This window comes from Pseudopipra pipra, chromosome 10 (assembly GCF_036250125.1).
Source record: "Pseudopipra pipra isolate bDixPip1 chromosome 10, bDixPip1.hap1, whole genome shotgun sequence".
NCBI classification, from domain to species: Eukaryota; Metazoa; Chordata; class Aves; order Passeriformes; family Pipridae; genus Pseudopipra; species Pseudopipra pipra.
In genome coordinates, this window is record NC_087558.1 from 511,532 (window position 1) to 527,167 (window position 15,636).

The window sequence follows — 15,636 nt, forward strand, 5'->3', positions numbered from 1 at the left end:
GGGAATATTTTTTCCCTATTTTTCACTAACTCAGTTTGCTTAACTGACCATACAAGGAGGCTATGGATGGTGTCATAGCCAGGTGTTGTGTGGGGAGGGGGAAGGCTGCACCTCACACGCTTCAGAGGGCCTGGGCCAGCACAGCCAGCTAATGCTGCATGGTATATCTATATCTATATCTTGTATACATCATATATATGTAATATAACAATAACTCACTACACGGAAATCTGTAGGTTTTGATTGGCTTTTACAACAGTCGAGTCTCATTCATGTAGAAGTTACTTCTGTCCATTTTTTTAAAGGATATTTACTGCTCTTTTTAGTAGCTTAAGCTATTACAGAGGTTAACTGTTGGGATTCACGTCATCCAACCCCTCTGTGGCCACCAATCCATCAGTGCTGTGGAAGGAGGGAACAAGGGAATACTGACTGTGTGTGGCTGATGTCAGGGATGGATTCACTGAACCCTTTGTGCCCTGACCACACATAGATTCCCAAATTTAAGAGGGGAATTTGTGTGTGTATTTTGAGCCCTCTGTCCTGCATTAATGTATTTCTTAGGAAGAAAATAAGAAACTCTGAACCTTAGTTACAGGCTTAAATATTTTAAAAATTGATTTGAGCAGTCCACTCTGTGATTGGTCAGTGTGAAATGGGCAGGTAACCATTTCCTACCATCACAAAGGGATTTTCCCATCAGGTACAGAAGTTCCTTTTTAGGCCTATGTGGCTGCTGAACTGAGGAATCACAATTCTAAATTGAGTCACAAATTCAAGCAATTTTTTTCTAGTGAGAAACTTTAAAAAAATGCTTTTGTGGCAATAAGAAAATGATGCCAAGCTGCAGTGGTTCTACACCTAGTCTGTGTGCAATGGCTTAGCAGTGCTGAGCAGAGCTCCCTCTCTTGTTCCAAACTGAGTGCAAAGCTGGCCTGTGTCATACCACAGCTCTGCAGAAAAGACTGTGGCAAGCAGAGCTATCCTGTTAAAAATACTTCACTACTTGTTTCACCATGAAATATTTATTTAAAAAATATACTAAATATTAAAACACATTAAGAAGGTAATCTGCATCCCAATAAACCTGCTCTTTAGTTCCCAGATGTTCTTGCTCTCTATGATCTGTGTTTATGACAATCATACCAGGTGGGCAGTACTGAAAAAGTCTGTCCATACAGGAGCTCTCTGTGTACATTTCCAGAAAGTAAATTGTGTTTGATGGTCTATGTTTGCTGGCAGAGTTTGCTTTAATTTAAATCCCTTGAACATGGAGAGAAGCAATGCTAGCTAACAATGCTAGAGCTAATTTTCCCCTTCCTCTCTCCTTTTGCCCAGTCACTGCAGACTGAACATTGTAAATGTTTTCCAGGCACTCAGTGCCTCTGGATGCCTTTGATTAAACTCATTCCAAGGATGACCTCAGTCCAGCTGCAGCCCGTGTTCACCATCATTCCTGCTGCACGTCCGACTTCAGATGACGTGGACGTATGTTACTGCGAAGTCACTGCCAAGGGGGTTCCTGGCCGTGCACTTGTACATGCCGGAATTGGAGGGTCGGGGGTTCTGGAGGAACAGAGTCCCCGTGGGGTGCAGCAGCTCACCCCCAGCCCCTCGGCCCTGGTGAGCTGTGGAGAGCGTGGAGCGGTCAGGTAACTCCCAGGTGATGTCGGGTTTGGGTACGCCCAGGGCGGTGCAGTGGAGCTGCAGGGCCGCCCCCGGCGCGGTGTGCAGGGCGGGCGGGGGCCTGCCCGTGATGCGCGGGGCCTGGGCGGCCACGGCCACGGCCACGCTCACGGAGGAGTCGCCGGCGTCGTTGCGGGCCCTGCACACGTAAGTGCCCCCGTCGTGGGCGGCGGGCGCCCGGATGACCAGGGTGCCGTTCTCCAGCAGCAGGAACCTCCCGCTGACCTGCGGCCGGTCCAGCACGCGGCCCCCCGGCAGCGTCCACGTGGTGCTGGGCCTGGGGCTCCCCTCGGCCAGGCAGTGAAGGGACAGCGGCTCCCCGCTGACGCCCTTCACCAGCCCCACGGGGTGGGTGAGGATACTGGGCTTCTGGGCAACCTCCAGGACGATCAGCTTTTCAATATAGCCAACCTGGTTCCGGGCAGCACAGCGGTACCGCCCGGCTTGGTCTCTCCTGGGACTGTAGATGGTCAGGGTCCCATTGCTTCCTGTGAGAAACTGGGGCGTGCTGATGCTGCTGGAAAACCATGTGCCATTGGGCAGCATCCAGCTTATGTCTGGGGGAGGGTTTCCATCCACAGAACAGTTCAGTGTGATAGTTTTCCCAGGTTTTGCTATTATTTTTTCGTTGAATGGGTTTTTGAACACTGGTCGCCGTAGCATTTCTGTGACCTCCAGCTGCACCACCAGCACACTCTCTCCCGCGTCGTTCCGTGCCACACAGATAAAATCCCCCGTGTCCGAAGGCCTGATATTCCGAATCTCAAGTGTCCCATTTTTGTGCACCACGATCCTGCTCCCATAATACGGGGCTGTTAGGAAAATGTTATCAGGCATGACCCACATAATCTGAGGGGCAGGTGTCCCCTCTGCCCGGCAGTCAATGTGTTTCTTTGAGTGCCTCACTGCTGTTACCTTCATGATTGTTTTGTTCCTGTATAAGCCGTTTATGATGGGGGGTTTACCAGCCACATCCAGCTTATACAGTTTGGTGTCATCCCCACCAGGGTTCCGAGCCACACACATGTACTCCCCAGCATCCAGCAGTTTGACGTGGCTGATGGAGAGAGAGCCGTTGGTGTGCAGGGAGTGTCTGCCTGTGGACGAGGAGATCATCTCACTGGAAGGCAGCAACCAGAATATCTGTGGCCTGGGATCTCCAGCAGCTTCACAGTCCAGCAGTGCCGTGTGTCCAGCTGACACTGTAACATATGTCTTGTAATTGTGCTTTATCTGAGGGGCTGCCACGATGACCGTGACACGGATCTTCATCTCATCCCTCCCCAGAGTGTTTTGGGCATAGCAGGTGTAATCTCCTCCTTCTGTCACCCCAGCTTTGTTGAGGTACAGAGTCCCATTGTCAAAGAGGACGTACCTGCGGGACCTGTGCCCGCTGTCATCAGCCAGCATTGCATTGTTGACCAACGTTCCATCTGGCAGACCCCAAGATATTTCTGGTGCGGGCGACCCTGAGGCCTTGCAGTCCACTCTGAAATCCTTGCCATATGGCACCAGTTTCTTGAAGTGCTGCTTGTGGTCAATCTTGGCAGGTTTCATTGTGATGCTGACTTTCATCAGGATCAGATCATCCCCAAGTCTGTTTCTTGCGACACACAGATAATCACCTGCATCCTTTTCAGTGACTGCCTCAATAGCCAGGGATCCGTTGGGGTAGACATGGATCCGACTTCCCATTCTGTTGTGGGGGGAGAGAGAGGAAAAGAATTATGGAACCAAGTGCTGGGGGTGAATACTGAGCACTGGAAGGGATTGAAGGTGTCAACAGCACGATAGGACACAGAGGTTCTCTCCAAAGGCACTGTGCCCACACCACCTGCCTGCCCACTGGGTCCTAACGTGATGTCATTGTCACTTCTGGTGTTACATGGATTTGTGCATGTTAACTCAGCTGGGAGCACCCTGAGCTGGGACTGTCTCCCAAAGCAAAGGTGAAATGTTACTGTGGGAGGGGGTGGGGGGAGACCCCCAAAGGTAGACTTATCAGAGGCTACAGAAGCCTCTTCCTCCTGAGCCCTACTTTGCAAATCTGGTACATAAAACTTGTCCTCTAAACTGGCAACAGTCAGCCAGGGCATGATAACAGCAGTTCCCTTAATTCAAATATGACTTATATTTGATTTGGGGAGACGTCACCCACTTATGGCGATTGATATGATCTGTTACTAGACATATAACAACAAGCCATTAGCACAGATATTTTCACTGCTGCTGGATGTTTAAAAATTAATTTAGTTCACAGTGCTTTAGTGCTGCAATACACTCTTACATGACCACCAGAGGAGACAGTATTTGAAGTTCCAAAGAGGTGGAGAAAAAAAAAAAGACTCTTACCTGTGCCACTGGTCCACCACAGCCTTGGAGGGCAACCTCCACATGATCCTGGGCTTGGGCTCCCCGGTTGCTGTGCAGTTCAGAAGCAACTTATCTCCATAATTCAGGTGAGTCAGTTCTTGAGAGGTGATGGCTATCTTCGGAAGCGTGTCCCTGTGCTCCACCACGAGGCTGACCACCCTCCTGTCCGAGCCGCTGGAGCTCGTGGCTATGCACTCGTAGTTCCCGCCGTCGGAAGGGCCGATGCTGCCGAGATGGAGGGTGCCATTGGAGAACAGGAACAGCCTCGTGTGTACCAACTGCAGAGGCTTCACTGCTGTGCCATCAGGGAGGACCCAGTGGACAGTGGGCTGAGGGTTCCCTTGCACTGTGCAAGGGAATTTCAGGCTTTCCCCCATCTTTCCTTCCATGCTTTGTCTCTTCTCCTCCAGAATGGTGGGAGGGGCCACAACGACCTGCAGCCTCAGAGCCAGCGTGTCGGTGCCCGCGGGGTTTTTGGCCTGGCAGGTGTAGAGGCCCCTGTCGTACACGGTGACTTCCCGGATGACCAAAGTGCCGTCTGCTTCCACGTGAGCTTTGTCATGTCCTGCGGAGGAGCTGGAGAGGTGGGTGTTATTTGCCAGCACCCAGGAGATGGTGGGAGGGGGCCTGCCCTCGGCCTTGCACGCCACTGTCACGGTGTTGCCGGCGTGCGCGGTGAGGAGCCGGTGGCGGGTGCCGGCGATGCGGGGCGGGTAGGCCACCACCGACAGGGTGAGCAGGAGCCGCGCCGTGCCCAGCGCGTTGGCCGCGGTGCACAGGTACTGCCCACGGTCCCCCAGGCCCACCTGGGGGATGGACAGCGTCCCGTTGGCAAACACCACCCACCTGCCGGCACCGCCGCGCCCCGGAGCGCCGGGCCCTGCAGAAAAGGGGACAGTGGTGACGTGTCAGAACCTTTCTCTAGTTTAATCTTCTAGTTTAATTCAGTCCATGAATACCTGTTCCCTGCCCTGGTCTGCACTGCCCCAGTAACCAAGACAATAGTGATAAGACAGAGAAAATCAGAGTATTTTGCATATGGAGTGACAAAGCTGAGTCCCCAGCAGAGACAAAGTTTGGATAAAAGAGATGGGGCTTTGGGATCCAAACCCGGCACAGCTGTAACTGGATTTGAGGGTTTGTTACCACAGATTTTTCTTTTCATTTGTCTCACTGTTCTGGAATAGCAGGTAACACACAACAAATATTGAAATCTTACCACAATAAGCACAGAATTCTAGTTAAATACAGATTATTTTTTTATCCTTTCCCTAGAGAGCTATTCCAGAATCAGCACTCAGACACTCCAGCAAGTGTTGGATCTCTGTCTTTGTCACTGTTTCCAAGTTCACTGTTCACTGGTATTCTATAGTGCTTTAAAATGAATCAGTGTTTGAGTTTGGCACACAGAACAGCTGTCAAATTTTAGGACTCTAGTGGAATGTAAATTCTACAGAGGTTTATCGAGCTCACCTGAAGATATCTTGGTCCAGTGTATTGCTGGCCGGGGGTTCCCAGTAGCTTCACAAGGAATAAAAGCGTCCGAATTTGCCAGCACAGTGAAAGCAGCCAATTTCCCTCCAACTATTCTGGGCTTTGCAAAATGGTTTGTGCTTGCAGAGCCCAAGACGATGGGACTGGGGGGGGTGGTGGTGGTTTCTTGATCTTGTCTCCATTCAGACCAGCCTCTGGCAGAGCTGTCCTTGTCCCTTCCCCACAGAGCTGCTGTGTGTGATGACTTTGGTGTGGTCAGTGTCCCGACAGTCAGCGTGCTGCCCCTCTCTGTGCCTTTGGTGCGTGGCTTGGGCCAGAACTGGACATGCTCCCATGGAGGCAGGTGGGCTCTCACAGTAGGTGCAAGTGGCACAGCTGCCATGGGGGCTGGCAGAGGGGTGGGATGCTGAGTGCTGGGAATGATGATGTCTGTGAGTGCAGCAGGAGCACTTGACACAGTTCTTGCTGGGAATGTGGGCTGTGCTGCCTGGTTTTCCTGGCTAACTGTCTCCCCCATTTTCAGGTGGAATTCTCCTCCTGCCATGGCAGTGGCTCTGATGTGCTGAGCAGGTGCTGCCCCTGATGTGGCACTGACTGCAGCAGGTTGGGCACTTGCAGCACCAGGAGGCTCATCCAGCCATGGTGGGGTTTGGAGAGCTGTGGTGGAGGTGTGGGCAGGACTGAGGGGTGGTGCTGTGGCCAGCTGGGTGTTCCTTGTTGTGACTGGTGTGGTTTGGAGTGCCATGGTGGGGCTGTGAGCAGTCGGACTGGTGGGCAGTGACGTGGCCAGCCGGGAGTTCCTCTGTGTGACCAGGGTCACCAGGGTCTGTGTGGCTGCTGTGGGTACGTGCTGAGGTGGCTCTGGGGTGTCAGAGATCCACAGTGCTGGTGTTTTGGTTACAGCGACGGCGCTGACGCTCCCAGGGAGAGGTTTTGCAGGTGTAAGACTTGGAGACACAGCTGGTGATGTACCTGCTGTCACCACGGGGGTGGCTGTGCTCCCGGGGGGGGTGGCTGCAGTGCTGTGGGCTGCAGCCACACGCTGCAGGGCAGATGTTTTAGGGGGCTTCTTCCTCCTCTGACCTCTCCTTCCTCCCACTCTTAATATTTTACTTTTGGTGACTCTAGTGTCAGATCGAGGAGTAATAACAGATGTGACTGTTGGCTTCAAACCCAACAGTTTGGTAGGGTTGCAAGTAGTAGCAGTGCCCTTTGTAGTGACAGACATGACTGTGGTAGCAGCTTTTTGCCTTGCACTATGTTCGTTTTCCTTGAGGAACAATGTGTTTTGAGGGGTACCCATTTGCTCCAATGGCAAATTCATGGTGGAGGGGGAGGACAGGGGGGCTTCTGGGCTAAATGAGTTGATGGAGCTGCTTAAATTATTTAAGGTTGGTACATTTGATACATATTTCATATTCAGTTGAACACCTGCAGCCACAGCTGTATTTCCTCTGGCAGACCCTGCCCTCCCAAAATTGTATCGGTGCTCTTTCATACTTGGGATACGTCCTGGTCTCACAATCTGTCTCCGACCAGAAATTTTCCTTCGTCTTCCATACTGCTGCTGGAGCTGGGGTGTGTGAGTTGGAACGTCCTGGATAACCCAAGCTGGCTGATGAGTAGTGATAGTTGAGGCCACTGCTGGCCTAGGGGTTCCTCCTTTCTGAGCAGCATGAGAATAAACGGGACCAAGCTCAGGGCTTGGTGCACTGACTGTCACCACAGGGACCTGGTGATCTGTTTTGGTGGAAACCTTTTCAATAGACTCAGTAAAAACATGTATCTTGTCAATTGTGTTTTGGGGAGCTACAGCCTTACTGGTGTCTGTAGCTTCTGTCGTGGGTGTCGTGGGTGCAGATTTTAGATGCTGGTTATTACCCTGCCCAGAATACACCAGCCTTTGCCCAGCAGGGAAGACTGTGGATGTTCCACTTGCTCCACTTGATACGGTTGATTGTTTCACACCATTTGCTGATATTTGACTCAAATCAGATCTTTCCCATGAGTCTGTAGGTTTTGGATATGTTTGTGGCCTTCTGCTGCCAGGTGACACAGACTGTGGAAGAGGAGAGGGTAGAGGAGTTACTGCCTCTGTGACCAGGAGGGAGGTTTTCCTGGCAGGAGTGTGACTCACAGTGCCCCCGGGCCCTGCAGTGATCACACGTTCCATTGGTCTCCCCAGAGCAGGTACTGGGGCTCTCTCTGTTACTGGCATCATGAATTCTTCTTCTGGAGATCCGAGATCACCAGAGGTCTCCTCCTCATCCCCAGGTACCTCTGAGAACCTTTGGACTTGAATGGGTGGTTCTGTTGCAACTTCTCCTCGTTTGTCTGTCAGTGTTGAGTTTCTCTTAGTTTTCTCCCACAAGGCTGCCCAGCGCTGTGGATCGACTCTCCTGCCTGAGGAAACAAACTGTCTCCTGTGCCCCCTGAGCCGCCTGAGCCTGCCTGTTCTGTCCCTGTAGGGCCTGTGAGGCATTTTCCCGTGGCTGTTCCTTTGAGGTGTGCTCTGTGTGCCCCGGCTGCCGGATGGTGATGCAGCAGATTTTGGATGAGCTGTCAGGGTGGTTGGAGTGGCTGTGGGATGTGTCTGTGCTGCAGCAGAGCCCAGCAGTGCATTGCCAGAGCCGTCACCCTCTTCCCACTCTCCCACAGCTCCAAGCCTTTTCTTTGGAGTGGTTTCATCCCGTTTCACTAGCACTTGGAAAACCAGAAGGTCGACACCGTACTGGTTGGCTGCAATGCATCGGAAGTACCCTCCATCTCGCTCTGTCACCCCTTGTACTCTCAAGGTGCCATTGCCAAAAATATGTTTGTTTCCTACAGAGTGACGAAGAACTGTGAGCTCAGGCAGCACCCAGGTGATGGCAGCGTCGGGAGCAGCCGTGGCCGTGCAGGGCAGGTGCAGTGTGCTGCCCACAGCTGCCAACAGCTGGGCTCCGTTTACGCTGTCGTGTTCCACGTGAGGATCCACCACCGTGACTCTGAACGTCAGAGCATCGGCATCGTTGCTGTTGGAGCCGATGCAGTGGTAGAGCCCCGTGTCAAACACATCAGCCGTGCGCAAGGTCAGTGCTCCGGCCCTGAGGACGATGATTCTCCCGTCCTCGCTGATGTGAGGAGCTCGCACTCTGCTCCCATCGGCCAGTATCCACTCCACGGCAGGAGCTGGCTCCCCAGCTGCCTGGCACCCCAGTTCCACGGTCCCCCCGACGAGCACAGTGTGCTCTCTTTGGGTGCTGTTGTCCCTGTAGATGATGGCCCAGTTGTTGCTGCCCTGGCTGCTGTCAGCACTGGGCACACTGACCCGGGCACGGGTGGAGAAGTGGATGTGCAGCGTGCTGAGCGTGGTCGCTGTCCTGTCCAGCTGCAGTGCCACCACGCTCTGCATCAGCCAGGCTGGCTCAGCTCTCAGGTCAGCCTCAATATTGGTGAAAAGTTCATCTTTTTCAGTGTAGACCTGTTTATATTTGTAACTAATAAAAGGCACATCAGTTGCCCGGACAGTCCGCTCCAATTTCAAGGGAGAATTGCTGTACAGAGCCAGGATGCTCCACAGCTGCTGGATGTGTCCGTGATCGATGCCACACACCAGGAATGCCGAGAACGAGGTTTGGAGCACTGTGCTGCTGCCGTCTTGGTCAAATGAGATGGGAGACATTTCTTTAGGTTTCTGGACATTGCAGACCATGTTGCCTCGATTTCCTGCTTGGTCAGTCATGTTCAAAACCACGGATCCTATCGGAGCTATGAAGTCCTTGGGAGACACGGAACCGAAATCCCCATCGTCTGGCACTGTGAGGTTTCTGGATTTCAGGGAGTCGTGTATGACTGGCTTATTGCAGGTGACAGATGCAGAAGGAAGATCCATTAAGCTCTTCCCATTATGATTTCTGGGACTAGCACAGACTGGGCATTGCTGGGCACCAGAACTTCTGTCTTTTCTACACTTTATAACATCTGAAGAGAAGAAAAGTGGAGTCAGCTTCTGTGCTACAAGTTTTAGTATTAAAAATTACATATGGGTACTAACAAGAGGTTCTTTTGAATAAAATAAAAGCAAATCTTAAAGTAACATATGAATGGCAGCAGCAGAGATAGTCCTCGAGTCCCTTGAATTCCTTATCTCCTTTTTGAAGAATTAAGTGCAAAGTGGCACTTGTTCTTGCCACTTCCATAAAAGTTAGCTTCATTATTCCCTGTGGATTCTCCTCATGCACAGAATCTTTGGACTGTCCAAGGAAAGCATTCCATTAAGGAAAGCTGCACTTGGGAATTTGTTAAGGCCACTAGATACATTTAATCTGGGAAGCTGAGTGGTATTTATCGCTTTATTCTGATTACACACACCTACAAAAATCCTGTCTTCCAGTCTTTTCTGGTAGCATAAATAAATTAATAAAAGACAAATACTTGTATCAGCAAGAAAAAGAGGCTACAGCAGGATTAAGGAGCATAAACAAGGCCTTGAGCTCACCTGGTCTCTCCTGTGCCCACTCTGTGAACCCCTGCAGGCTGCAATCACAGGACCAGGGGTTTCCATGCAGGTAAATGCTCTCAAGCTCGGACATGTAGGAAAACATTTCTTGTGGAAGTGAAGTCAGCATATTGTCAGACAAAGAGATGTGCTTCAGGAAGGATATTTTGAATATTTGGCTATAGTGGAAGGTGACAAAAGTGTCTGGATGCAACTGCTGAAGTAAATTTCCATCCAGGTGGACCAGCCTCAGGGAAGTGAGTCCATAGAAAACATTGGGATTTACAAATTCAATTTGGTTGTGGTCCATATGCAGCCGTGCCAAGCTCTTCAGGCCATAAAACACACCCTGCTGAAGCACCCTGACCTTGTTGTAACTCATTTTTAAGACCTGTTGATGCAAAGTAGAAAATGCATAATATTAAACCATGTTTTAGAACTCTAACAAATGCTGCTGATCTTTACACTGTACCTGAGTGCCCACCTGGGAAGGAAAGATCTTTCCCATTAGGCTACTGGATCTTGAAGGCCCTCAACTTTCATATGGACAGGATAAGAAACAGGAAAAGGAAATGCTGCAGCCAGTTACTGTGGGGCTGTTTACCTCTATCTCTGAAAGTTGTTTTAAGTGGTAACAAAATTTAACGTTGGCTCATTTAGTTCTCACCTGTAGTGACCGTAAATCACTGAACACCCTCTCAGGGATCACACTGATCTCATTGCTGTGCAGCATCAGTAACTCCAGTTTCTCCAGGCCAGCGAAGTCTGTAGGGCTCAGTTTTCTCAGGCTGTTGTAGCTGTAACAGATGGCTTTAGTCAGCCACACTTCACACCTTTTAAAAGCAACCAACCCAAAAGAAAAGAACCACTCTTTGGGAACGGCTGAAGGTAGGCAGCACTTCTGCTTGCCAAGACAAAATTCTAAGTCATGCCTTCGTGTTAGCACAAACCATGGTCACTTTTCCAGGGCAGCGTTCTGACGCCTGAATTCCCATGGACGGGGAGAGTAACAGCGAGCACGAAACACATCTGTTTGTCTGACAGCGTCTTGACTTCCCTACTGCCTCCGTGAAAAATTCCTTTTAGATTTTCTGCAGACACATCTGGATGATTCAGACATTCTGTGTATTAAGAGGGATACCCAGACCAGTCAAATATTGCTGATGGTTCTCGTTGTTTGATTTATGACAGAGGACACTTGCTGGAAACTGCAGGAAGGGGCTGGATGAGCCTGGGCATGTTCCATCCCCTGCTCCTTTAACCATGCATGGAACAGAACCCTCGTGGAGGCTGACATGGCCAGACAAGTGCGACTTCCCAGGAACCCAGGAGATGAAAGCACAGACACTAACGTTGTGGGACATTCTCAACTCACAGCACAGTCTCTGCCTCTGTTTCAGACTCCTCGGTTCCACATTACAGATGCAATTTTTTCAGGTAATACAAAGGAATTCATTTAAGTTGAAAACTTTCTGAAGTTCTCACCTCCCCTGTGCTAGATCCCCCGAATTTCCCCTTAGTGTGGGTGGTCTCAGGCTTTGCTAGCTGTGACTGCAGCCACTGCTGAGTGCTGCAGACAGAACATTAAGCTCTACAGACTTATTTATTGCTTTGGTTAATTTTTAGCTCTAAATCTGGAAACTCTTAATTATCGCTCCGCAAAGTGTTGAAAGCTAACCGGTCAGAGCGTTAAAAGCCCCGCTGTCCCACCTACCCCAGGTTGATGCGCTGCACGTCCGGGGGGATGCGCGGGGGGACGGCGCTGAAGTAGCGGAAGGTGCAGTGGAGCTCGGCGGGGCCGTGGCAGGCGCAGGGCCGGGGACAGGCGCTGATGACGGGCAGGGTGGCCAGGCAGGCGGCCAGCAGGGTCCCCAGCCAGCGGGCCCGTTCCCCGCGCGGGGCCTCCATCCCGAGGGGATCCTACGCTGTCATCCCCAACAGCAGCGGCGGGCACGCGGTTCCTGCAGGGGGAACAGAACACAAAGGCATTTATAGCGACAGCCGAGCGGAGCTGCTCGGGTTTACGCCATAAGCACAAGAGGAATTTTTAACTTGAAAGAAAAAACGACCCACGACGCAGCCCCCCAGACTCTCGGGTTTCCCCTCAGCGATGTCACGACCCAAAGCGTTGTCATTTGACAGCTGCCCCACGGTGCCCCCGTCCGGCGCCATGTGCCGGTAGCTGCCGCTCACAGGGAAAGCTGGAATTCCGCGGGGATTTGCAGGAGCTGCCGCCGGTGCCCGCGGTGCGTCCCAGCTGCGCGCCCCGTCCCGCCTGTGCGGAGCGTTCCCGGCTCCGCCGGCGGCTCATCCCCGGGAGGCGTCTCCACACGTCAGCTCCTTCCCTGCCAGGAACCGTTCCAAGCAGAATTAACTCCCGTCGCAGCCCCCGCCCAACCCCTCGCCACTTCCCCGGGGCCGGGACCGGCCGTGCCCCCCGCGCCGGGAGCGCCCGCCTGGACCGCGGCTGCTGCGGGCAGGGGACACCCCGCCACCCGCTCCTCCTGCCGGGGGGCTCTGCCTGCCCGCCCGGGCCCCCGCAGCCCGCCCCGCCGCCGTGACCCGCTCCCCCCGCCCCGGTACGGCCGCTCCGCCGGGGGCTCTCGGGTGCCTCGGCCACAGCGACCCGCAGCCCCGCCAGCCCCCGCAGACAACGAGCGTTTGCCGTCGGGGGAACTTCGTGCGTGACCCCTCCAAAAAGCGGCCGATGGCACCCTCAGTTCGCTTTTGGAGGGACAATCTCTCTCCCCTTGCAGACCGAGTCGGTCAGTGCCTCAGCTCCTGTTCGGCTGAACGGTGCCTGTAACAGCCTCGACTGACGGCTCTGCTGAAATGTGTCATTGTAGGGCAAACCAAATCTGTTCGACTTGAGATGTCATGGTAAGATAAACCTTCAAAGATAAGATAAAGCCTCAAATATATCTTCTAAAAGTTCTAAAACTGTTCAGACAAACCCAAAATCAAAGGCAAGCTGTGGGAGTTCAGGAAGCTGGCGGGAATGGGATGTTCTGTGTAAGCCAGCTAGAACTTTACTTGTGGTGTTCGCTGGCTGATGTTTGTTGTCATCTCAGGAGTTGGCTCTGTGCAACATGGATCTTCTCACTTTGATTCAGCATGGGAGCTTGTGCCAAGAAACACTGACCTGCTTGTGCAACTGGCACTTTGGGTCTCAGAAAAAACACCATCACCTCAACTGAGCCCTGCACTAAATCCCAAGGTGGCATTTTAAGGTGCTACCCTGAGATCAGGGAGCTCACTCTGAATTTTGTTCCCCTGAGTGATAAAAGGGGAAAGGGCGGGCAGGTCAATCCTTAGGTGCATTTTCTCCATCCTAATTACAGTCTGAAAGGCAAAGCATCAAGTGCTTTCGTAAGTTTTTTTCTACTGGAAAGGCTTCTGGAGTGACAGGTTCTAATGCTGTGCTTTTGTGGATGTGAACATCAGGTAAAAGACATTTTTTAATGATTTGTACCAGCCTCAATAATTTGTAGTAGAAACAGGACTGAAGTTTCTTCTGAGAATGTTTTACAAAAACACATACCTGAAAATCTGCATTAAAGTTAAAAAAATATTTTAAATGTACGATGGACCTTGCCAATGTTTTAAGAACAGAGAATGAAGGGAGCTTTTTGTTAAGTAGAACTATACTTTGGCAAGAAAGTGTGACTGAGTGTGAGCTCAGAAGTGCTGTGAAGAGGAAAGCTGAGTGAAGGAAGTGCTCGTGAAGTGGATCTGCACAGCAGAGTGTACATACCAAAACTGGGGCACAAGTTCAGGGCATTTTTCAAGTTTCTAACGTACCTCTCTGTGGTATGACCTGGCTTTGTCTGAGCCAGGAGGGAGGGCAGCCAGTGCTCCACAGCTCATCCCTGTGGTCTGTGAGCTCCTGGAAGCACGTGCAGGTCACAGGGGGCAGGTCAGTAGGAGTCTGTGCAGGAGAGCATCAACACCTGAGGCAGCACCAGGGAACAACCCGGCTCTGCCCCGCCTTGGATCGGGGTGTCACTGTGACACTGGTTTCAAACTCAGTACCGAGATCCATTATCCAGATCCTTTATCCAGGCAAAGCTCCCCAGGCCCTGGCACTGAGCACTGTCCATGTGTCACATCCTCCAACATCCCCCACAGCTCGGGGCTGTTCCCTCAGGAACACCACGGCTCAGGTCCCCCAGACTTCCCAAGCACACACTAACCTGCCTGTCAGAGCCCTCACTGGGGCTCTTGCTTTAATTTGCAGTTTCTTTGTTTGCTTTTAATGAGTGTTTTCTTTTTCTCCTTCCTCAGCATGAACAAATCAGTGGAAAATGACTCGAACTTCAGGGAGTAAAGTCACAGAAAGCAAATGATGTATGGGAGGAACGGTTCCTTGTTTTTTCTTGGAAAATAGGAATAGCCTCACTTTTCAGGCAGGGATTCTGCATCTCTAATGGGCAGCCCTGTTCATTATTCTGGTATTAATAATGATGCTGGTACTCCTGGGGCAGCAGCAGAGCCCAGCACAGGGAATCTGGATGTGGTTTGTCCCCATCAGGGGCTGTTGTGGGAGGCTCTGGATCTTCAGGTGTGTTACCAGTTTCCTTCAAGCAAATTGTGGTGGGGCTGATCCACAGAGTTGGAATCTTGAAGGAAATATCCTTTATTTAGAGTAGTCAATAGAAATGTCATTAATGGAGCAGAACACAACTTTGGAGAACACCACCCTGATGTGTTTCATGCATCAGTGTCAGCAAAAAGGGTTTTTTACACAGTGCTAATCTGAATTAGATACCTGAATAATGTTCCTGGGTTTTGTTGGATGACTTTTGCTCTTTAGTTTGTTCTTCCATTGCAGACATTGCCTTTTCCCTCCCAAATCACACTGTTCCATTGTCAGACTGATCCAACTCTTTCCCAGACCAGCACTGCAGGTGCCTCTGTTCCTGCCACACAGCATTCCCACTCTGCCTCAGTTTATCCCTCCTCATGCTCTCTCTTCTCTGTGTTGTGCCAGTTCTCCTTAAAGGCCCTTTGCAAAATGTTTTCATGTTTTTCTTTTCCTTCACAGCTTCTTGCTGGCCAAATTCTTTCAATGCCTCGGTGGGTTGCTGGACGCCTTGAAAAGGATGACATGACCCTCCAAGTGCCTTATTGGGAATTTTCAAAATAACACACTTAGGTACAACTCTCCTGTGGCTCAAGGTCACAGTCAGACACTTTATTTCCACTGTAATGAGCTGGACAAGCTCCCAGCAAAGCAGTGATCGACCCTGGAATCATGGTCAGTATTTGGAGCTGCCAATGAATTTGGGCAAATACTCATCTGGGGACGGTCAGCCCTGCCTGTGTGCACAGTGCAGTGAATGCCACACTCTGGGAAACCAAGCAGTACCTCAGAGGAATACACGTGAAGAGGACTGGGCCATGGCTGCCTCCTGTCCCCTCCTGTCCCCTCCTGTCCCCAGCAGTGCCTGCAGCCACAGAGCTCTGTGCTTCAGATTCCTTCTGAATGTCCTCTGTCCTTCTGAATGTCCTTCTGAATTCCTTCTGTCCTCCCAGGACTCCCACTGACTGATGGGAACCTCAGCTGGGCTGGAGGCAATCCATCTTTCCTGGGTGGGATGGGC

The 15,636-nt window shown here is 51.5% G+C and overlaps 1 protein-coding gene across 2 annotated transcripts; it reads right to left on the minus strand.

Moving 5' to 3' along the window:
* Positions 1–703: 703 nt before the first annotated feature.
* IGSF10 (immunoglobulin superfamily member 10) lies at positions 704–12,378 on the minus strand. 2 transcript variants are annotated; one of them, XM_064665639.1, is made up of 7 exons: positions 12,227–12,378; positions 11,748–11,994; positions 10,701–10,830; positions 10,034–10,424; positions 5,533–9,516; positions 4,039–4,939; positions 704–3,382 (listed from the first exon to the last, which is right to left on the minus strand). In XM_064665639.1, the coding sequence occupies exons 2-7, from the start codon at positions 11,939–11,941 to the stop codon at positions 1,474–1,476; spliced, it is 7,509 nt and encodes a 2,502-aa protein (XP_064521709.1). In that variant the 5' UTR covers positions 11,942–11,994; positions 12,227–12,378; the 3' UTR covers positions 704–1,473. The 2 variants fall into 2 exon arrangements, with proteins under 2 accessions (XP_064521709.1, XP_064521710.1); XM_064665640.1 differs by lacking the exon at positions 12,227–12,378 and having other exon boundaries at positions 11,748–12,046.
* Between the last annotated feature and the right edge of the window lie 3,258 nt (positions 12,379–15,636).

Coding starts and splice junctions, on each gene's coding strand:
- IGSF10 (XM_064665639.1), bottom strand. CDS start 11,941: ATGGAGGCCCCGCGCGGGGAACGGGCCCGCTGGCTGGGGACCCTGCTG. Junction 10,425..10,700: donor GTGATTTACGGTCACTACAG/GTGAGAACTAAA, acceptor TTGCATCAACAG/GTCTTAAAAATGAGTTACAA. Junction 9,517..10,033: donor GTGGGCACAGGAGAGACCAG/GTGAGCTCAAGG, acceptor TCTTCTCTTCAG/ATGTTATAAAGTGTAGAAAA.